The sequence below is a fragment of the Oncorhynchus mykiss genome, chromosome 9 (genome assembly GCF_057628025.1).
Source record: "Oncorhynchus mykiss isolate SJ-2025 chromosome 9, ASM5762802v1, whole genome shotgun sequence".
NCBI classification, from domain to species: domain Eukaryota; kingdom Metazoa; phylum Chordata; class Actinopteri; order Salmoniformes; family Salmonidae; genus Oncorhynchus; species Oncorhynchus mykiss.
Window position 1 is genome coordinate 15,391,853 of NC_143030.1, and position 23,686 is coordinate 15,415,538.

General features: G+C 42.7%; 2 protein-coding genes across 17 annotated transcripts in view; one reads left to right on the forward strand and one right to left on the reverse strand.

Moving 5' to 3' along the window:
* LOC110531484 (tudor domain-containing protein 7B) overlaps nt 1-15,188 on the reverse strand; it is a 44,764-nt gene extending 29,576 nt beyond the window's left edge. For 3 of the 4 annotated variants that reach the window (XR_016483101.1, XM_090183540.1, XM_090183541.1), the window contains exons 1-3: nt 14,630-15,188; nt 2,126-2,338; nt 44-188 (exon numbers count right to left, since the gene is read on the reverse strand). Coding sequence is in view for 3 of the 4 variants with exons in the window: in XM_090183540.1 (XP_090039666.1) it covers nt 44-188; nt 2,126-2,338; nt 14,630-14,689 (418 nt within the window). In the remaining variant the exon portion in view is untranslated. Of the gene's footprint in view, nt 1-43; nt 189-2,125; nt 2,339-9,579; nt 10,448-14,629 lie in introns of those variants that run through there. The other variant, XM_036987361.2, reaches the window with a different exon arrangement.
* The window catches only part of LOC110531486 (dynactin subunit 1), a 38,627-nt gene continuing 28,103 nt past the window's right edge, over nt 13,163-23,686 (forward strand). For 3 of the 13 annotated variants that reach the window (XM_036987362.2, XM_036987365.2, XM_036987363.2), the window contains exons 1-7: nt 13,173-13,356; nt 16,323-16,577; nt 17,442-17,520; nt 20,057-20,088; nt 20,198-20,215; nt 21,576-21,599; nt 22,058-22,111. In XM_036987362.2, the coding sequence (XP_036843257.1) occupies nt 16,350-16,577; nt 17,442-17,520; nt 20,057-20,088; nt 20,198-20,215; nt 21,576-21,599; nt 22,058-22,111 (435 nt within the window). In that variant the 5' untranslated portion in view covers nt 13,173-13,356; nt 16,323-16,349. Of the gene's footprint in view, nt 13,357-16,322; nt 16,578-17,441; nt 17,521-20,056; nt 20,089-20,197; nt 20,216-21,575; nt 21,600-22,057; nt 22,112-23,686 lie in introns of all 13 variants that reach the window. The other 10 variants (XM_036987364.2, XM_090183535.1, XM_036987367.2 and 7 more) reach the window with 8 other exon arrangements.

Genomic DNA, 23,686 nt, shown 5'->3' on the forward strand with positions numbered 1-23,686 from the left:
TCCATATTGAAAACCTCCCCCCACACAGACACACACACCCTACCATTGAGGATGAGAGGGGCGGCAGGTTTGACCCTCATCTGACAGTTGACCATTTGGGGTCGCCCAGTCGTCTTGGAGGTACGCTGTCGAGCCACCAGTTTGGCAACGTGGGCCGTCTCGCTGGAGACTGAGGCGAAACACACCATCTGGAGAGGATTGAGAGGAGACACACACCACAGGGCACACACACACACACCACAGGGCACACTCATTATCTCACACCAGCAGGATAATCGTCGTTCAGCATCATTGCTTTAATTACTTTGGCGTCTCATAGAGACATCTTTTGATACTTTCATTATCTTTAGCCAGCCACTGGAGTGTATGTGTGCAGTAAGTGAATTGTGGTAGTAAATAGTAAACAAACAAACATTTGACCAACTGGGGACATTTTGTTAGTCCTGACGAGGTCAAATGCTATATTTCTAGGGGGTTCATGGTTAAGGTTAGAATTACATTTTGAGTTAGTCAGAAGCTAGGGTTAGTTTTATGGTTAGATGCTAGGGTTAGTTGCAGGGTTAGGTTAGGGTAAGAGTAGGGGTTAGGTTTAGGGTTAAGTTTAGGGAAAATAAGATTTTGAATGGGAATGGGAGTCCCCACAAGGTTAGCTGTACAAGACTGTGTGTGTACATGTTTGTGTGTCTGAGTGTTGGTGTGTGTGTGTGTGTGTGTGTGTATGTGTGTATACAGTGGGGAGAACAAGTATTTGATACACTGCCGATTTTGCAGGTTTTCCTACTTATAAAGCATGTAGAGCTCTGTAATTTTTTAAAATCATAGGTACACTTCAACTGTGAGAATCTAAAACAAAAATCCAGAAAATCACATTGTATGATTTTTAAGTAATTAATTTGCATTTTATTGCATGCCATAAGTATTTTATCACCTACCAACCAGAGCTGCGACCACAGTCTCAAAGAAAACCATTAGTAACACACTACGCCGTCATGGATTAAAATCCTGCAGCGCACGCAAGGTCCCCTTGCTCAAGCCAGCGCATGTCCCGGCCAATCTGAAGTTTGCCAATGACCATCTGGATGATCCAGAGGAGGAATGGGAGACGGTCATGTGGTCTGATGAGACAAAAATAGAGCTTTTTGGTCTAAACTCCACTCGCTGTGTTTGGAGGAAGAAGAAGGATGAGTACAACCCCAAGAACACCAACCCAACCGTGAGGCATGGAGGTGGAAACATCATTCTTTGGGGATGCTTTTCTGCAAAGGCGACAGGATGACTGCACCGTATTGAGGGGAGGATGGATGGGGCCATGTATCGCGAGATCTTGGCCAACAACCTCCTTCCCTCAGTAAGAGCATTGAAGATGGGTCGTGGCTGGGTCTTCCAGCATGACAACGACCCGAAACACACAGCCAGGGCAACTAAGGAGTGGCTCCGTAAGAAGCATCTCAAGGTCCTGGAGTGGCCTAGCCCGAAACCTGAATGATCTGGAGAAGGTCTGTATGGAGGAGTGGGCCAAAATCCCTGCTGCAGTGTGTGCAAACCTGGTCAAGAACTACAGGAAACGTATGATCTCTGTAATTGTAAACAAAGGTTTCTGTACCAAATATTAAGTTCTGCTTTTCTGATGTATCAAATACTTATGTCATGCAATAGAATGCAAATGAATTACTTAAAAATCATACAATGTGACTTTCTGGATTTTCTGGATTTTTAGATTCCGTCTCTCACAGTTGAAGTGTACCTATGATAAAAATTACAGACCTCTACATGCTTTGTAAGTAGGAAAACCTGCAAAATCGGCAGTGTATCAAATACTTGTTCTCCCCACTGTATATGTGTGTGTTGCTGTGCAAGTGTTGTGTTGTGTGTGTGTGTCCATCTGTCCGTCCGTCTATGTGTTTGTGTGTTTTCTCCTCATGCTGTTTGTCTCCCGGTCCATCCACCCACCCGTCCACCCATCTATCCTTCCACCCACCCATCCACCCATCCGTCCATCCATCCACCCACCCACCCATTCGTCCATCCATCCACCCACCCACCCACCCACTCGTCCATCTATCCGTCCACCCATCCATCCATCCATCCATGAGTTTGTATGTGTATGTGTGTACACTCTCCTCACCTCCCCAGTGCGGTTGCGCTCCATGTGAACCACGCTGGGAATGCTGTGCAGCAGGGTGTCCAGACTGGCATGACCCATCTGTTTATGAGGGATCTGTTCACCAGTCAGAGCTTTGTATTCAGACTGGAGGCGAGACAAAGACACCCCGGGCCCGCTCTTATTGGCCGCCAGCACCGCCCGTAACATCCTCTTCATCAGCTCCACGTCCGTCATCTATATGGACATAAAACCAGGAAGTAGAAATTCTGTTTTATGTCTGTTTTATATCATAGTTTGATCTATTGACCTATTCAAATAAAAGGGTGACTTACATAACTATTATTATTTTATTTGACCACGTTGTCCTGATAAAGGTGAGGTCAAAATACCTATTTTTCAAGGGAACCCTGGCCAAAATGCCTGGTCTCATAGACTAGACGTAACATAGTAAACGTAAATCTGGAACACCTGGCCAGGAGGGCAGAGAACTGGCACTGTCGTAGCACTTTACATTATAGCACCGAAAGTGGGACCAACATGGTAATAACATGGTAGCAAGTTAAAGGCAAATGAAAAAAAGTATGTTACTGTGATTGTTCTGTAATTAGTGGATACTAATTCCCCTGTCTTTGGGCTCAATACAGGTTTGTTGTGTTAGAAAGGTACTGGTACAAGGCACAGCCCCTTGAGGACATTATCAGATATACTTTGAACAGGGGTGCCTTGTCAGACAGGCTTCCTGATCTAAGAACAGATTGTCAGGGACAGGATCTGGTGTAAGGGGCCCTCCTAGCCTGCCATTCTATTTCTGGTATCTTGCCAACTCCTTATGAAACTATGAGTGACATGGATTTGGCAAGGTTTTAGAAACAGACTGGCACCCAGACTAGGGACCTCCAGTTTAGTTCAGTGAAGATCTACCTCAATATTAATCTCACCAGAAAGATTTAATCAATGACACTGACAAATGTTAAAATGGTGTTGATGTCACAACAATCTTAAAAATTATCGTTACAATCATAAAACAAAAATCACTGGATTTCAAAGATTGTAAATATGGAAGGCAGGTTTAATTGGAGGGCTTTGAGAATACCTACTGCAGTCAACATGTTGACTGTGTCTCATGATGAGCAAATTACATGTCACTCTAATAGAGTTATTTTTGTATTTTATTTGTATTTTCATTTTAAATTGAACCTTAATTTAACTAGGCAAGTCAGGTAGCCTAGTGGCTAGAATATTAGACTTTTAACCGCAAGGTTGCAAGATCTAACCCCCGAGTTGACAAGATAAAAATCTGTCGTTCTGCCCCTGAACAGTTAACCCACCGTTCCTAGGCCGCCATTGAAAATAAAAATGTGTTCTTAACTGACTTGCCTAGTTAAATAAGGGTAAAATAAATAAAAACTAGGCAAATTATAACTTCAGCACAACGCCCTGACTTGGAATTTGCATGCAGGATTTTTTCTGCGTTCATTTCATTTATTCTATTTCATATCAACTACAGACAGTTCTCGAATTTGCCCCAAAGGCATGCCCTCAACTGTCTCCGGTAACTTTTTATTTTTACACATAGGCCTAACACTTCTCAACTTCTTATAAAAAAACTGTAAGCCTACTAAATAAACAGGACAAAGTAAAAAAAAAAGTATTCTATAAACTAAATAAAAGTAAGATGAAAACCAAATATGTCAACATGATAAATGGTTTATATTAGGTCTGAACTCTCTCTCCACAGGAATTCCTCTCCATAGACAATAGAGAACAAGTGGTGACGGTAATATGTCAACATGATAAATGGTTTATATTAGGTCTGAACTCTCTCTCCACAGGAATTCCTCTCCATAGACAATAGAGAACAAGTGGTGACGGTAATATGTCAACGGAGCATTGGCAGAGCTATTTAAATTGACATTAAAACATGTTCTCTGATAATGGCCTTGGCAGATCATCCTACAGGAAGCTTAGGAGCTCTATACTAAAACATGAGTTTGTAAAGATGGAGATAAACTATTTAATTACACACTTCTGGAACAAAGCTATAAATGACAATTCATACAATAACAACTGGGACCTTTTTAATTGTGAGGTTGGAAAATATGTTAGTATTCTTGCCAAGACGAGGAGAGTTGAAGAAGAAAGTGTAATTACAAAGATCACCTCTCTTGTTCACAAGCCTGTTGAAAGTCTCTCAGAGGACGACAAATTTGTCCTGTTTGAGCTACAACACAAGTTGGATGATATGTATAAACTGAAAGCAGGGGGAGCCTTTGTCAGATCTACCACCCTGCATACCACTGCTGGATTGCTTCTGAAGCTAAGCAGGGTTGGTCCTGGTCAGTTCCTGGATGGGAGACCAGATGCTGCTGGAAGTGGTGTTGGAGGGCCAGTAGGAGGCACTCTTTCCTCTGGTCTAAAAAAATATCCCAATGCCCCAGGGCAGTGATTGGGGACACTGCCCTGTGTAGGTGTGTAGCCCTCTTTCGGATGGGATGTTAAACGGGTGTCCTGACTCTCTGAGATCATTAAAGATCCCATGGCACTTATTGTAAGAGTAGGGGTGTTAACCCCGGTGTCCTGGCTAAATTCCCAATCTGGCCCTCAAACCATCACGGTCACCTAATAATCCCCAGTTTACAATTGGCTCATTCATCCCCCTCCTCTCCCCTGTAACTCTTCCCCAGGTTGTTGCTGCAAATGAGAATGTGTTCTCAGTCAACTTACCTGGTAAAATAACGGATAAATAAATAAAATCCAGGAAGAAGTGGCGAGAGTAGGGCGAACAAAATGAATGTTATTTTCTCAGGTTAGAAGAAGACCACTCAAAATAATACAATTCAACAAATACATATTAATGCTCTCATCACAGATGATCCCAAATGAATCTCTATCTTTAGTTGCAACTTCTACAGGATTTTATATAGTTATAAGTATTGTGAGGTGTCCTCAACTCAGTTTTTTTTTACTCTCTGGGGGATGTGAAATCAATTTGGGAGGCTGAGAGGGAACACTGTGATGACCCTATTATAGTTGAAGAGATCATTTATTCTATTGAACACCTTAACAATAATAAGTCTCCTGGGACTGATGGTATATCTGCTGAGTTTTACAAAACTTTTTCTCAACAGTTGGCCACATTTCTATTGGAGGTATTTTCTGAAAGCATTGCAAATAAATGCTCTCCCTCCCAGTTTGACTCAAGGTCTGATTACATTAATACCTAAGTCCAAGAAAGACTTGCTTCTCCTCGATAATTGGCGTCCAATCTGTCCTCTCAATAACGACTACAAAATATTAGCATCTATATTTGCAAAAATAATGAAGGCAGTATTGGACTCAATAATAGAAGGGACTCAATCTGGCTTCATGAGGAATAGACATGTATCTCATAATTTTCAACTGCTGTTAAACCTTATTGACTATTCTGATCTAATCTTCCAAGATAGTTTGATTGTCTTAGACTTTTATGAATCCTTCAATACAGTGGAACATAAGTTTCTATTTCGCTCCCTTGAGAAATTTGGTTTTGGGGAATTATTTTGTTGTACTATTGAAACTCTTTATAATGAATGGGAACAGTTCCATTAAATTAAAGCATGGCACTTCTCCTAGATTTGATTTGAAAAGAGGAATTGGGCAAGGTTGCCCAATTTCACCTTACCTCTTCCTGCTTGCAACCCAACTTCTTAAATGTTCTGTTAAATCCAGCAATATAAAAGGGATCTCTATTGCTGACAGAGATATTATCATCACCAGTCAGCTTGCAGATGACACCACCCTCTTTTTGAAAGATGCTGATCGGATTCCTAGAGTAGTCGATGTGATAAATATTTTTCCCAAAGCATTTGGCCTTTGCCTACACCTTAATAAGTGTAAATTGTTTGCTGTTAAAGACTGTGTGATACCCTCTATATGCAATATTCCAGTCAAGGAAAAGGTAACATACCTTGGGATTACCATATGTAAGGGTCAACAGGAAAGATAAGATGCTCATTAAATTCCATACCTATTATCGAAAAAAACGAAAAGAAGTTGAACCATTGGTTGCAGAGGGATTTATCCTTGAAAGGTTGAGTATTGCTTTCTAAAGCTGAAGGTATCTTCAGACTTACTTATGCAGCCCAGTCCCTGCATCTTGACAACAAAATAGGTAAAGCAGTTGACCAGATGCTTTTCAACTTCATCTGGAGAAACCGTACACATTATACTAGGAAATCTGTCGTTATGAACACATATGAATATGTGGTCTCAATTTTTTTCTTTTTTTCCTACTTTGAATAATACTTAAGATAAATTAGGCTAAACATTTCAGAATCCTTCTTCAATTTGGAATTGCATCCCTCCTTACATCTTCTCCCGTTTAAGTGGCTTCAATTTTATGTTACTTTGTAACTATAATATTGATAAGATTCCTACAAAATGACCTGCTTTTCATAGACAAGTATTCTTAGCGTGGTCGTTAATATATAAACATAATTTTCCCCGCATAGGCATTTCATTTGGAACTATATGTCACGTTCTGACCTGTATTTCCTTTGTTTTGTATTTATTTAGTATGGTCAGGGCGTGAGTTGGGCGGGCAGTCTATGTTTTGGGGGATTTCTATGTTTCGGCCTAGTATGGTTCTCAATCAGAGGCAGGTGTCATTAGTTGTCATCACGATGCATTTTGGTCCGCCTCTCCTTCACCACAGGAAAACCCTTACACTATACGGATATTTTGTATAGAAACAAGTCTTTATTTTTTAAGAACTGGTTTAATAATCATATCCTGCTGGAGGATTGTTACTCAATATGAGAATTGATTTTACCTCATTACAATATCCCTGTTACAACTAGAGAGTTCGCCATAGTCTTTGATGCTATTCCATCTGGAACTCTCATGTTGTTTAGAGGTGTAGCCAGACCTCACCTTCTTGACCTGCCCTCCTTAATCCAGTTGACTCTCCAATAGGAAAACTGTGTTTCTCCTTGCTCCCTCAGAACAACAGATACATGCTTTATTTCAAAGGGATATTGTATCCATTCTTTATGTTACAACTTACTGGAATACATTTTTCAATATCTATTGGAATAAAAAGTCAGGTTATTACCACACAGATACCTGCTTGTTAACAAGATCAAAGAGGTCTCTTTCAGAATGATCCATAAGTATTACCCTGTGAATCATTACCTGGATAAAATGAAAAAATATATTAACATTAACTGCAGTTGTATTGAGCATCCAGAAACAGTTTTGCATTTATTTTGGCATAGTCTACTTATAAAATGATGAATATCTTGCCATTTCTTTACAAATGTTATTATTATTGATGACTTGTTTTTCTATGGGAGAATATGCTGCTCGGTTTCCTTAATTAACTATAATAATGATAAAGAAAAGCAATTTTACCTCAAATCTAATTGTGCTAATGGCACAATGTAATATTCATGAATGTAAATTCACTAACAAAAAACTACTCTTCCATGTTTTCTATGAGGAATTTGAGCAGTACATTTAAGACCATTCTACATTATTCTAATAAGAAAGCTGTTGAAACAATCAATACGTGTGTATTTTAAGGTATTTGTATAATCTGTCATTTGTTGTACCCCCTAGCATATGTTATCATTGTCTGTTTGTATACCTCTTGTATGTATGCTATTTTTTTCTGCAATAAATCCAACGGAGCATTGGATAAAGTTGTAGTCTTTGAGCGGCAGTTAAAGCCGAAAAAGGCAAATGAACTACTTGGATCAATTAGGCTATAAAATAAAATGTAAACGTGCATTTGCAACTGTCACCAACAAGCCCCAAGTGTATGGGATCAATATCATGCCAAATGTATAGAGAACACACACAGCATCCATTTTGTATTCATGTATCATGATCGGTACAAATAAGTGCCAATCCACAAATGCAATTCACTATCCACAAACAAACACATTTTGATGTGTTAGTAAATCGATATATTGCATTTAAATTTTTTCATAACTGCAGATATGCAGGTCATTTCCAAGAGCCTTAAGGAAAAATGACTGCCATAAAGATTTGCACATAGGAGAGATATGCGAAAACATGACAGATATGCCAAACCTACAACTCCATGTTTGGAAGCGCTTAGGTCTAGAAGAAAAAGAAACGCACACCTATTAAGACGAGGTGCTGGCTAGCGGAGTAGAAACTTGAAAATAAAAGAGAGCCGCTTAGGTCACCTGATTTTGGCAGGGATTTTGACGACAAGAAAAAGCCAAAAAGTTATTTCGAAAAGAAAGCGATTTGAGGTAGAAAAAAGTACTCATATAATGGTAATATAATGCCACAGATTGGACAAGGGGGTGTTGGCAGCTGTGTTGATTGTCTGATACCATAACCTACCTTTTGCATGCCTCTCCTGGGGAAACGGCTAGAGGCCTCGGGAATACTTATTTTTCCTTAATGCTCATCGTCTGTGCAACATGAGACAGCGGATGTATTATAATATCGTACTGAAACAGCAGGGAGCAGGTCTCGAACCCTCGACCTTCAAAGCCCGAGATCCGGCGCGCTATCGACTGTGCCGCAAAACCATGCTCGTGCGGCAGGGTTGATTTCCGCGCGTATAAACCCAGGGTCGTTACAATATTATCACTTACAATGTATGACATATCCTTCACATTTAGTGGTGCTATCCCACTTGGCAGCTAAATCAAATATTTGGGCGATGAACGGGTGTACGCCGCAATAGTGTTGCAAATATAGAGTGGGCTAGGGTTTCGATTATTTATGTTGGACACACACACTATGGTTACACATTATGGCTACCAGACTATAATTTCTGCAGGAATCAATATTGCAGCATCAACACGGCCGAACGAGAAGCTGTCAGCCATTTATAGAAATCGCTTTTTACCTGTACAAAACTTTTTTTCTACGAATTCAAATCGCGTTCTACGTGTGAGAACTTTTTTTCTATGATCAGGTGACCGACGCGCTTCCAAACATGGAGTTGTAGGTTTGGCATATCTGTCATGTTTGCGCATATCTCTCCTATGTGCAAATCTTTATGGCAGTCATTTTACATAATAAGGCCCTTGGAAATGACCTGCATATCTGCAGTTATAAAACAATATATAATGCAATATATCGATTTACAAATACAAATCAAAAGGTGTTTGTTTGTGGAATGTGATTTACATTTGTGGATAGTGATTTACATTTGTGGATAGTGATTTACATTTGTGGATTGGTACTTATTTGTACAGATCATGATACACGAGTACAAAATGCATGCTGTGTGTTCACAATACATTTGATATTGATCCCATACAAGTGTCATGTCAAGCGACGTTATGTCGCTCTATCGAGCTCCGTACTCTTGCCACTTCATGGGACTCTCGGAGGGCTTTTAAGCATTCACCAAATAGTATCAAAACGAAAACGTACTATCACATCAACTATTTAATCTCAGTAATATGATAATTAATTCAAGTAATGCCAGTCAATATAACTCTTACCTTGCTGGGAAGCAACAGAGACGAGAGTGACACGGATGACTTGCTGCTCGTCACACTCCCTGATTGTCGGTCTGTCGCGCTTGCGGACTTGAGCTGTCCCAGCTCACCCAAAGCTGCGCTCTAGCCAAGCGCCTCCCAGCAGGCCCGGTTGGTGGGTTACGGTAGCCTACCTCGTCTGTGATGTGATTGGCCATCTCCGCACAGCCCCACGCTAATGCCATCATAGCGCAGGCGCACACAGGTAACTGTTGTCCAAACTACAATGATTTATTATAAGTGACACTTATTCTGTGTACAGGTCAATTTAGTTTTCTTCATCGGGTATGCTATCGTCTTAGAGTGAGAAAAAACAGTAGGCAAAACATTATTCACTGCGTGCCACAAAGTAAGCTGCTTATCTCAGTCTCTGTTTCTAGTTCTTATAGAGAGCTGAGAGCTCAACGTTTTGTATATGCGGTGGAATGCTTCAGATGGTACTTCAGATGGAAGGTTGGTTACACTGTTGCATAAAGTGAAGTTGTACTACAGCTGAGCTACAGATACCTACATTGGACCTCAGGAATAGTAGCTGCTGCCTTGACCTAACCCTAATACTTGACAGCTAATGGGGATCCCTGATAAATACATCAAATTAAAATACAAAAATAAATACTTTGTAAATGGCTGACAAAATACTTTTTTGTAGGTAGCTTATGTTTAGAACTTCAACCTCAGGATAAGACTAAAATCATTAAATAAAAAGGTGTACTTATCCCATCCTAAAATCCACATAGCATGATGGTTTTAACATGCCTTTCAGTCCAACAATTATATAACCATCTGGTTGGGGAGACTGTAGTCAAGAAGGAGGAAAGGCAACAGCCCAGATCTATGTGAGAAATGTGAGGGAGAGAAAAAGAGACCGACTTTTATTTAATGATTTTAGTCTTATCCTGAGGTTGAAGTTCTAAACATAAGCTACCTACAAAAAGTATTTTGTCAGCCATTTACAAAGTATTTATTTTTGTATTTTAATTTGATGTATTTATCAGGGATCCCCATTAGCTGTCAAGTATTAGGGTTAGGTCAAGGCAGCAGCTACTATTCCTGAGGTCCAAACACATTAAGGCACTTACATCACACATAAAACAAAAGATAAAAACAGTACATCATATAACATTAATACACCACTACATATCAAAATGTATAATACCACCATACAACAATGTTACAATGTACGCGCGTCTGTGTAGAGTGTGTTTGCTAGCGTATGTGCGTGTGTGTCTGTATCTCTTCACAGTCCCCGCTGTTCCATAAGGTGTATTTTTATTTGTGCAGTCTATCTCTAACATTCATTGTTCTCTTTTCATCATAGAGAGCCTTTAACAGCCAACAATCTAAGATAGCCTACCAAGCCATTGAATAAAATGCTCTGAATATCTTTTCCATCTGAGTAATCTATGTTGACTACCACAACTATGCTTCAAGGCAAGCAACACTGAACCATGCATGAGAGCACAAGCTGTTCTGGAGGACTGTGTGATCTCGCTCTCCCTACCTGATATGAGTCAGACCTTTAAACAAGTTAACATTCACAAGGCCACAGAGCCAGACAGATTACCAGCACGTGTACTCAGAGCATGCGCTGACCAGCTGGCAAGTGTCTTCGCTGACATTTTCAACCTCTCCCTGACCCCGTCTGCAATACCTACATGTTTCAAGCAGACCACCATAGTCCCTGTGCCCAAGAACGCCAAGGTAAGTAAGCAGCCTTTCACAAGCCTTAACGTGTGCGAGCCGGAACGGCTCATAGGAGCAGGAGCCTATCTCCTGTTTCTGTAGCGTGAGGCAGCTTGACGTATAAGTAAACCCCCTGAACAGGACACCAAGGTAACCTGTCTAAATGACTATCGCCCCATAGCACTCACATATGTAGCCATGAAATGCTTTGAAAGGCTGGTCATGGCTCACATCAACACCATTATCCCAGAAACCCTAGACCCACTTCAATTCACATACCGCCCCAAACAGATCCACAGATGATGCAATCTCTATTACACTCCACACTTCCCTTTCCCACCTGAACAAAATGAACACCTATGTGAGAATGCTGTTCGTTGACGATAGCTCAGCATTCAACACCATAGTGCCCTCCAAGCTCATCACTAAGTTCAGGACCCTGGGATTGAACACGTCCCTCTGCTACTGGGTCCTGGACTTCCTGACGGGCCAACACCTCCTGAAACAACACATTCACCACGCTGACCCTCAACACAGGGGCCCTCAGAGATGCGTGCATATTCCCCTACCGTACTCCCTCTTCACCCACGACTGTGTGGCCGCGCACGACTCCAACACCATCATAAAGTTAGCTGACGACACAAAATGGTTGGCCTGATCACCGATGATGATGAGACAGCCTACAGGGAGGTCAGAGACCTGGCAGTGTGGTGCCAGGACAACAACCTCTTTCTCAACGTCAGCAAGACAAAGGATCTGATAATAGGATAATAGGAAATTGAGACCCGAGCACACCCCCATCCACATTGACGGGGCTGTAGTGGAGCGGGTCGAGAGCTTCAAGTTCCTTGGTGTCCACATCACTAAGGAATTATCAAGGTCCACACACAGTGGGGAAAAAGGCACGAGAACGCCTCTTCCCCCTCAGGAGGCTGAAAATATTCATCATGGGCCATCAGCTCCTCAAAAGGTTCTACAGCTGCACCATTGAGAGCATCTTGGCAACTGGCAACTGCTCGGCTTCTGACCAGGCGCTACAGAGGGTAGTGCGCACTGCCCAGTACATCATTGGGGCCGAGCTCCCTGCCATCCAGGACCTCTATACCACCCAAGTCATACTGTTCTCTCAGCTACTGCACGGTAATCAGTACTGATGCATCAAGTCTAGAACCAACAGGACCCCGAACAGCTTTTACCCCCAAGCCATAAGACTGCTATTTGGGTAACTATTTAATAGTTAGTCCAGGTAGCTATTTAACTATCTGCATTTACCCTTTTTGCACTAACTCTTGACTCATCACATATGCTGCTGCTAATGTTTAATATCTATCCTGTTGCTGAATTACCTCATATCTCTGCATGTCGACTCGGTACCTACCATGTGGATATAGCCAAATTATAGTTATAGTGTATTTACTCCTTGTGTTATTATTTTTCTATTATTTCTCTCTGCATTGTTGGGAAGGGCCGTAAGCATTTCACTGTTAGTCTACACCTGTTTACAAGAATGTGCCAAAGAATGTGTATTCGATTTTTGATACCTGTAAATGAAAATCTCAAATAATGTCCCCATGGGAGAACCATTTGGTGAACCCTTTTGGTTCCAGGTAGAACCCTTTTGGGTTCCACGTAGAGAGGCCTTTCTGCAGATGGTTGGACATGGAACTCAAAAGGGTTCTGCCGGGAACCAAAAATGTTTCTCCTATGGGAACAGTTGAATAACCCTTTTGGAAACTTTTTTTATACGGAGCTCATGTGAGTGGAAAAACAATACAAATATTGTAATCAGTTTTGTTTCTATAAACGTTTTGCGCATTGCTAGTTAAATTAATTTCACTTTTGTCAGAAGAACCGGAAGTAGACCATTTATAATCAGAAAAAAATCACCGGAAGTTGGTGTGGGGTGGACCGTTCTTATAATATAGGGTGGACCGTTCTTATAATATAGGGTGGACATGGTATTTTGCTAACCGACCCGTACATGTATATTTTTTTCTTCCGTTTAACCAACAAGTTATTTTGGAGCATCATACCGAACCTAACTTTGTCAATTTGCAGGTAGGTGGCAGAAGTTTGCTAACGTTATCTAGCTTCTCAAGATTATTGACTGTTAGGCTAACACTTCGGATCTAGTATAACGTTAGCTATGAATCTGACGTTCGCTAGCTAGCGTTACTAGCTACAATGAAATATATTGTTGATTTAACGTTAGCTAGCAAATTATGTTAGTTAACGTAACCTCGCCAGAGTCACTGCTTCTTTCTATGGGAAAACTATGAATATACAATTTTCAGAGTAGTTAGCTAGCTAATTTGTTTGCTCGAGCTACCTAACGTTAGCTAACATTACAATCAGATTTTTGACTGACACAAAACACACCACAGTTAGCTAGCTTAGTAACCAACTAGCGTTAGCTAACTAAGTTAGATGACAAACGTTAACCACTGAACCTGGCTGGCCAGGTAGCTAGTTTAGCTTGCCAACTGTCATAATGTTTGTGCTGGATGACACGTTCACCTGATCTTACAGGGCAAGATGACACTGACAACCTCTGAAGTAGATACATACTCCTGAAAAGGAGGATGATCATTTCTATTGGTGACGGTCAAGTGTTGACATGAGCATAATCAGAAACACATCCTTTCTCACTGACTGATGTTCTTCTTTCAGTACAGAGGTCCATATCAGGCCCTACTAGTGTCTTGTCAGGTATTGTTATGGCAAGATTATTTTCTGTTTTCCCATAATGATCTAGCTGCTACAGCTGGAGACAACAATGTTATTGCGTACTTGCTGGGATTCGGGAGAAGTACACAAGCTCACTTAAGAGTTGTGATGATTTCTGGATGCTGAAGGCGAAGCATCACTAATAGCTTCCCCTGCCAGAGACCCATCTCTTTTTCACCCCTCTCCTGTCTCTGTCACAAACACTTCCTGAGAGGAGCTAGGAGGAGAGATGGAAAAGCTTACACTGTTTGATACTGTTGTTATTTGGCGGATAAATAAGGCAACAAGTCAATATGGCTGGAATGCACAGGCGGCATTCCGTGGCCGTCCTGGCAATGGGCCGGGGTAGCTTGGTGAGTCCTATCTGATATTCTGTCTAAGACTAAACTAGTTCCTACGTATGAGTTGATTTGATTATACGGACAAACAGCAACAGTCAGTTATTTTACCTAAGACTAGTGATTGTCTATAGGCTCCTTTTGATTTGATACTTGCGTCAACCATTTTTAGTGGTGCCACATTCGAGAACAGAACTGTATCAAGAGCAGTTTTCTTGTTGATTCTGCTGGCAAAGAAATGAAGTTAAAATACTAGTTTTACTCACAATGCAGGCTATGCAGCACGGTGCTGAAGATGATGATGAAATAACATGTTGTGGCTCCATGATCTGTTCACCGCTTCAGCTGAAGAAGTCACGGTTAGGAAGGAAGGGTCGACTATTCCAATGTTAATGGCATTTCCTGGATGTTCCGGTGTTATGACATAAGAGCTCAGTTTCTAGTTCTCTTGTTTCTAGTTTCTGACTAACACCATTCCTGCCATGATCCTGGCTACTCCTCCCAGTTGTCTGCCTTTCAGACTATATCTATCAGGCTAGCTACAGCTAATCTGGTCTCCTCTCACATGGCATTGCCTCCCTGAAGATCCACATATGATGTTTGCCATGTTCCTCCATGGCCCATTTTGACCATTTCTCAAAAATGTCCTCAGTTTGGGTAGACGGTGAGCGGTACTGTCTGTGTCTACCGGCAGTAATGGTTACAGTCTGCTGAACCATATGACTGGGTGTGTGACTGCTCTGTCCTCAGGCTGTCTGTGGCCTAGCTAGCATGAGTCAGCTGGCTGTGTGTCTGTCTATATGGCCTAGCTAGCTAAGAGTCAGCTAGTTGACATTCAGAAGAGGGAACTAGACCTAGTGGATATATCATCAATATGTTTATTTCTAGTACTTGTTGTGACATAGGCCTAAATCAGCCATTTTCCCTCTCAGCCTCTTCCTGGCAATCTTATTTAACTAGACAAGTCAGTTAAGAACAAATTCTTATTTACAATGTCAGCCTACCAAAAGGCAAAATGATTCCCGCTGGGATTAAAAATACAAATATAGAACAAAACACACAACTGCTTTGCTTTATCTTGGCCAGGTCGCAGTTGTAAATGAGAACTTGTTCTCAACTAGCTTACCTGGTTAAATAAAGGTAAGCTAGTTGAGAACACATGACAACACAGCATGGTAGCAACACAGCATGGTAGCAACATGGTAGCAACACAACATGACAATATGGTAGCAACACAACATGACAACAACATGGTAGCAGCACAAAACATAATACAAACATTATTGGGCACAGACAACAGCATCAAGGGCAAGAAGGTAGAGACAGAATGCATCACGCAAAGCAGCCACAACTGTCAGTAAGATTGTCCATGATTGAGTCTTTGAATGAAGAGATTGAGATAAAACTGTCCTGTTTGAGTGTTTGTTGCAGCTCATTCCAGTCACTAGCTCCAGATAACTGAAAAGAGGAGCAACCCAGGGATGTGTGTGCTTTGCGGACCTTTATCAGAATGTGACTGGCAGAATGGGTGTTGTATGTGGAGGATGAGGGCTGCAGTAGATATCTCAGATAGGGGGGAGTGAGGCCTAAGAGGGCTTTATAAATAAGCATCAACCAGTGGTTTACAGAGGAGTATAGAGTGTAGTGATGTGTCCTGTAAGGAGCATTGGTGGCAAATCTGATGGCCGAGTTGATGGCATGGAATGTTGTCATCAATAAAAACATGTTTGCATGCTTCACTTTGTTGTTGTGGAAAATCCAATGTTAAAATGTTCTCACCAAAATCTCACCAAAAACTCAGTTGTCATTGTTTCTTGTTTGTGGATAAATGACAGATTTCCAGGCACACAGAGAAGTGCAAAGATCACAAAAAAATCAAACCGAGGTGAGGCTGTAGACTAACACCAGCAGTCACAGGGTCCTCTGTCCTAAACTATGTTCTCTCTCTCCACCCCCCAGATTTCTGGCAGCCCCCTCCTGAGCAAGATGAGTGCGGACGGGGGAGGCAAGCCTGCCAAGGTGGGCTCGGTGGTGGAGGTGATCGGTAAGGGCCAGCGTGGCACGGTGGCGTATGTGGGCGCCACGCTCTTTGCCACGGGTAAGTGGGTGGGTGTGATCCTGGACGAGCCCAAGGGCAAGAATGATGGCACGGTCCAGGGGAAGAGATACTTCCAGTGTGATGAGAACTGCGGCATCTTTGTGCGCCAGTCCCAGGTAACTAAGCTAAGCCTCCATACCACACACACAGACAACCTCTCTCTAACTGACACAAACAGACACTCTCTCTAACTGTGACACACACACAGACACTCTCTCTAACTGTGACACACACACAGACACTCTCTCTCTAACTGTGACACACACACAGACACTCTCTCTCTAACTGACAGACAACCTCTCTCTAACTGTGACACACACAGACACTCTCTCTCTAACTGTGACACACACAGACACTCTCTCTCTAACTGTGACACACACAGACACTCTCTCTCTAACTGTGACACACACACACAGACACTCTCTCTCTAACTGTGACACACACACAGACACTCTCTCTAACTGTGACACACAAACAGACACTCTCTCTAACTGTGACACACACACAGACACTCTCTCTAACTGTGACACACACAGACACTCTCTCTAACTGTGACACACACAGACACTCTCTCTCTAACTGTGACACACACACAGACACTCTCTCTCTCTAACTGTGACACACACACAGACACTCTCTCTCTCTAACTGTGACACACACACAGACACTCTCTCTCTAACTGACAGACAACCTCTCTCTAACTGTGACACACACAGACACTCTCTCTCTAACTGTGACACACACAGACACTCTCTCTCTAACTGTGACACACACAGACACTCTCTCTCTAACTGTGACACACACACACAGACACTCTCTCTCTAACTGTGACACACACACAGACACTCTCTCTCTAACTGACAGACAACCTCTCTCTAACTGTGACACACACAGACACTCTCTCTCTAACTGTGACACACACATTGTGAAAGAGTAATAGACTGGTGTATTGAACCGGTCTCCCTCTCTCTCCTTATCAGATCCAGCTAGTGGAAGATGGTGCCACCTCTCCAGACATCCCAGAATCTTCCACTGCCAAGTTCCTGTCCAAGCAGAAAGGTGAGCAGAAGAATAAAGCTGTAGCCTTCATTTACATGGCCTCAGATAGCATCAGGATTGGGGTTCATTTCATTTCAATTCAGTCAATAAACTGAAATTCCAATTCTAATTGTCATCAATGCTACTTTACTGCCTGAATTGAAATGGAGTTCTCCCCAACCCTGGATAGCATGGCACTGATCTTTAGGCTACAATCATAAAGACAACACTATCCAGGTTTCCATCCAACATTTTTAAGTGAGTAAAGTACATGTTGGATAAATGTCATGACAGGCCTGACGTTAACTTTCCACATGTCGACAAAACTAAATACTCTAGACATGGTGGGATCTTTTTGTGTCGGTTAAATTCATTATGTGAGAAATGTCTGCAGAAACTCTTTATGCACAAATATTGATATAATACCCATCATATGGAGGTAAACTTGGAGTCACGCGATGACATGTTGTGTGGTCTTCCCACTACGACTCTCTGGGAAACCATGCAGTTCATTAGACTACAGATGAAATGAGGGATGAATTTATAACTATATATAATATAATAATTATGTTTTTTTTGAATGAGAAATCCATCAGTAGAGTTGAAAATGCCATGGAAAACCATTTAACTTTTCTGTTCACTACAAGGGAATGAAACCGCAGAAGTAAATGTGATGTGCACTACGTCATCACGCACAGCCTTTTAATCCCCGACAAGTCCATTCGATGGAAACTCATCTTTGGTGGGGAAATGTGCGTATTGTTGTTAAGCAGATATAGAATATTCACATGAAAATCTGTTGCCGATTGGATGGAAACCTACAGTGCCGTGCGAAAGTATTCGCCCCCCTTGAACTTTGCGACCTTTTGCCACATTTCAGGCTTCAAACATAAAGATATAAAACTGTATTTTTTTGTGAAGAATCAACAACAAGTGGGACACAATCATGAAGTGGAACGACATTTATTGGATATTTCAAACTTTTTTAACAAATCAAAAACTGAAAAATTGGGTGTGCAAAATTATTCAGCCCTTTTACTTTCAGTGCAGCAAACTCTCTCCAGAAGTTCAGTGAGGATCTCTGAATGATCCAATGTTGACCTAAATGACTAATGATGATAAATACAATCCACCTGTGTGTAATCAGGTCTCCGTATAAATGCACCTGCACTGTGATAGTCTCAGAGGTCTGTTAAAAGCGCAGAGAGCATCATGAAGAACAAGGAACACACCAGGCAGGTCCGAGATACTGTTGTGAAGAAGTTTAAAGCCGGATTTGGATACAAAAAGATTTCCCAGGCTTTAAACATCCCAAGGAGCACTGTGCAAGCGATAATATTGAAATGGAAGGAGTATCAGACCACTGCAAATCTACCAAGACCTGGCCGTCCCTCTAAACTTTCAGCTCATACAAGGAGAAAACTGATCAGAGATGCAGCCAAGAGGCCCATGATCACTCTGGATGAACTGCAGAGATCTACAGCTGAGGTGGGAGACTCTGTCCATAGGACAACAATCAGTCGTATTGCACAAATCTGGCCTTAATGGAAGAGTGGCAAGAAAGCCATTTCTTAAAGATATCCATAAAAAGTGTTGTTTAAAGTTTGCCACAAGCCACCTGGGAGACACACCAAACATGTGGAAGAAGGTGCTCTGGTCAGATGAAACCAAAATTGAACTTTTTGGCAACAATGCAAAACGTTATGTTTGGCGTAAAAGCAACACAGCTGAACACACTATCCCCACTGTCAAACATGGTGGTGGCAGCATCATGGTTTGGGCCTGCTTTTCTTCAGTAGGGACAGGGAAGATGGTTAAAATTGATGGGATGATGGATGGAGCCAAATACAGGACCATTCTGAAAGAACCTGATGGAGTCTGCAAAAGACCTGAGACTGGGACGGAGATTTGTCTTCCAACAAGACAATGATCCAAAACATAAAGCAAAATCTACAATGGAATGGTTCAAAAATAAACATATCCAGGTGTTAGAATGGCCAAGTCAAAGTCCAGACCTGAATCCAATCGAGAATCTGTGGAAAGAACTGAAAACTGCAGTTCACAACTGCTCTCCATCCAACCTCACTGAGCTTGAGCTGTTTTGCAAGGAGGAATAGGAAAAAAATTCAGTCTCTCGATGTGCAAAACTGATAGAGACATACCCCAAGCGACTTACAGCTGTAATCGCAGCAAAAGGTGGCGCTACAAAGTATTAACTTAAGGGGGCTGAATAATTTTGCACGCCCAATTTTTCAGTTTTTGATTTGTTAAAGTTTGAAATATCCAATAAATGTCGTTCCACTTCATGATTGTGTCCCACTTGTTGTTGATTCTTCACAAAAAAATACAGTTTTATATCTTTATGTTTGAAGCCTGAAATGTGGCAAAAGGTCGCAAAGTTCAAGGGGGCCGAATACTTTCGCAAGGCACTGTAGCTACTGTAACACGTTATATTACGGTCCACTTCCAGTATTTGTAAAGGGTTTAGAAGTAGTTTATAAATGGTTGTGTGTGTTTATAATAACATATGATCTGTTCTTTCTGTTTTTATCTTCAGACATCCCTGAGATTCCAAAATCAGTCAAACAGGTACAGGAAACATACAGACCTCCTTTTCTCTCCCTCCATGTGACCTACCTGACCTCTTCCCTCTTTTCTACTTCTCTCTATCCCTCTCTCCTCTCCCCCCCCATTACAGACGCCCGTTTCCAAGAAGGTATAGATATTCAAAACTATGCTCACCTACTTTGCCACGGTGGTTGCTTGCTTGTCACGTTTTCTTTTGAACGAGGCTGTTCAGGGTAATATTTGTGGCCTGTCATAGCCTTTCTTTTGAATTAGGCTGTTCAGGGTAATATTTGTGGCCTGTCATAGCCTTTATTTTGAATGAGGCTGTTCAGGGTAATATTTGTGGCCTGTCATAGCCTTTCTTTTGAATGAGGCTGTTCAGGGTAATATTTGTGGCCTGTCATAGCCTTTCTTTTGAATGAGGCTGTTCAGGGTAATATTTGTGGCCTGTCATAGCCTTTCTTTTGAACGAGGCTGTTCAGGGTAATATTTGTGGCCTGTCATAGCCTTTCTTTTGAATGAGGCTGTTCAGGGTAATATTTGTGGCCTGTCATAGCTTTTCTGTCGTTCGTCTTTTGTTCTGTATTCTGCTAACGGATCACATGGGTGTTTCATGTCACCGTACATTTTTACTTTGGTTCCATGACACATTTAGGAGCATGATGTTCCATGTTCTGGCTGTTTGACACATTTAGGAGCATGATGTTCCATGTTCTGGCTGTTTGACACATTTAGGAGCATGATGTTCCATGTTCTGGCTCTTAGGTTCATTTTTTACATATATGTATATATAATTATTACTTTTGTGTGTGTGTGTGTGTGTGTCTGTGATATATATAATACATTTTTTTTGTATTATTGCTTGCATTGTGATGCGCCTTGTTTTTGCCTCGACTTCACTTGGGATTATTTTATTTTGTAACTTATTTTAAGTCATGTTATATACTTTTTAACATCGACTTCACCCACGTATATATTAACTACAGTACGTCTCTTCAGTTTTTAAAAGTAGCGGTTATCAGCTCAAACTTCATACTTGCATACAGACTTAAAGAAAAATTCCACCCAAAAACTCTCTTTTGGTATTTGTTTAGTTAGTCAATAGTTGATATAGTTCTAAAATGTTCTGCAGGTCAGCAATGAAGTTTTCAAGATATGCAGCTTTCAAATACAGAAATACAGTCGGTATGTTGCATCATATGATGCAAAGTGCGTCAAACCGGTTGTATTTCTGTATGTCAACAATGAAGCAAATACTGAGAGTTTTTGGGTGGAGTTTTCCTTTAAGTGACTAAGGAGAATGCAGTAACACACAGCAGTCCAGCCTGCTGGAGAGTGATATATCAGTGTGTTTTGACTAATATTAACCCTGTGTGTTTCTGCCTCTCTGCCCTGCTAACTACTGCCCTTCGCCGTCTCTGCTGGGCCTGTGTGTGTGTGTTCTCTATCCTCTCCTCCGCCGCTACTATACCCTCCTCCTCCTCCTCTTCCTCCTCCTCCTCCTCCAGTCCGTCACCCGTCGTAGCACCAAGGTGAGCTTGTTATGAACAGCAGACGCTGTGGTAAAAGGGTTCCGTTAAAGACGGAGCCCACCTGTCCATTCCTACTGTAGATCGTGTCGACCTTGTGATGTCACAGCTGCACGCTCTGAGGTAGATTAGAGCAATGGAATGTTGATAAGCTCATGAATATGGAAGATGTAGGTATGTGACAGAGTAGGAAAGTAGCTCACCACAGTCTGCGAAGGAGTGATGTTTTAGAGTGGGAGATCTCCTGCTACAGTCTAACGTCATAGACTGAGATAATCAACAGTCAGTATTTGACTTGAGAGTATGTCACACGTCAGTACATGGTGTGTGTATCTGTTTAGGCCTAACTATAGAATGTGAGAGTAGTAGAGTGTATAAAGTTGTTCTAGAAGATTCCCTCAGGAAGAGAGAACAGCAGTAGACAGCTCTTCAACCCCTAACAGTCTACTCTCATACAACAGTGGAACACTCCAGGTCGTCTCTCCTCCTCCAGCTCCCTCCCCTCCCTCCTCATGGTACGTTCCAGGCCTCAAAGCACCTGACTCCTCTGGGAGAGATCAACTGTGGTCCTGGAGGGGTGAACTCTGGTCATTCCTGGAGGGGTGAACAAAGGTCAAATTCACTGCAATAACTGGAAAAATGACAGCGTAGTTAGTTTTAGTATTTTAAACCAAAGTCCCCACAAAATGTGAAGCAGTAACTTACTACTGTAGTAGTGCCTCTAAAACCAGAGTTCACCCTTTTACAGACAGTTCAGTTCACCTGGCCAGTTCCTTGAGAACTGTTGGTACTTTATGGTGTAGGCCAGATCAGCACAGTAAAAGGGGACTTATATGGCACTGGGTGTGGTATTTGCTCACCATGGCAGGTTTCACTTAGATACATACAGGTTTACCGGAGTTCACCTGGGCTCTGGGTGGAATGTTTCTGTGTTCAGTTCTGGGAGCAGTCTGTTTTTATGGTCACTGGGATTAACAGGTAACGAACGGTACGATCTCACAGATGTAGTTCTCTTTTACATGTATTTTACTTGTATTTCTCCCTCTTCCTGTTCTCCTCTCTCGCTCCCCTTTCTCTTTCTATCTTCGCCTCTCTCTACCTCCACCCTCTCCCCCCTCCTCCACCCTCTACCTCCCTCTCTCTACCTCCACCCTCTACCTCCCCCACCTCTCTGTACCTCCACCCTCTCCCCCCACCTCTCTCTACCTCCACCCTCTCCCCCCACCTCTCTCTACCTCCCTCTCTACCTCCACCTCTCTCTACCCCCTCCCTCTCTCTACCCCCTCCCTCTCTCTACCCCCTCCCTCTCTCTACCCCCTCCCTCTCTCTACCCCCTCCCTCTCTCTACCCCCTCCCTCTCTCTACCCCCTCCCTCTCTCTACCCCCTCCCTCTCTCTACCCCCTCCCTCTCTCTACCCCCTCCCTCTCTCTACCCCCTCCCTCTCTCTACCCCCTCCCTCTCTCTACCCCCTCCCTCTCTCTACCCCCTCCCACACCTCTCTACCCCTCCCACACCTCTCTACCCCTCCCTCTCTCTATCCCCTCCCACACCTCTCTCTACCCCCTCCCACACCTCTCTCTACCCCCTCCCACACCTCTCTCTACCCCCTCCCACACCTCTCTCTACCCCCTCCCACACCTCTCTACACCTCCCTCTCTCTATCCCCTCCCACACCTCTCTCTACCCCCTCCCACACCTCTCTACCCCTCCCACACCTCTCTACCCCTCCCTCTCTCTATCCCCTCCCACACCTCTCTCTACCCCCTCCCACACCTCTCTCTACCCCCTCCCACACCTCTCTCTACCCCCTCCCACACCTCTCTCTACCTGCCCCCTCTCCCACCTCTCTCTACCTGCCCCCTCTCCCACCTCTCTCTACCTGCCCCCTCTCCCACCTCTCTCTACCTGCCCCCTCTCCCACCTCTCTCTACCTGCCCCCTCTCCCACCTCTCTCTACCTCCACCCCCTCTCCCATCTCTCTCTACCTCCACCCTCTCTCCCACCCCCTCTCCCACCTCTCTCTACCTCCACCCCCTCTCCCACCTCTCTCTACCTCCACCTCTCTCTACCTCCACCCCCTCCCCCACCT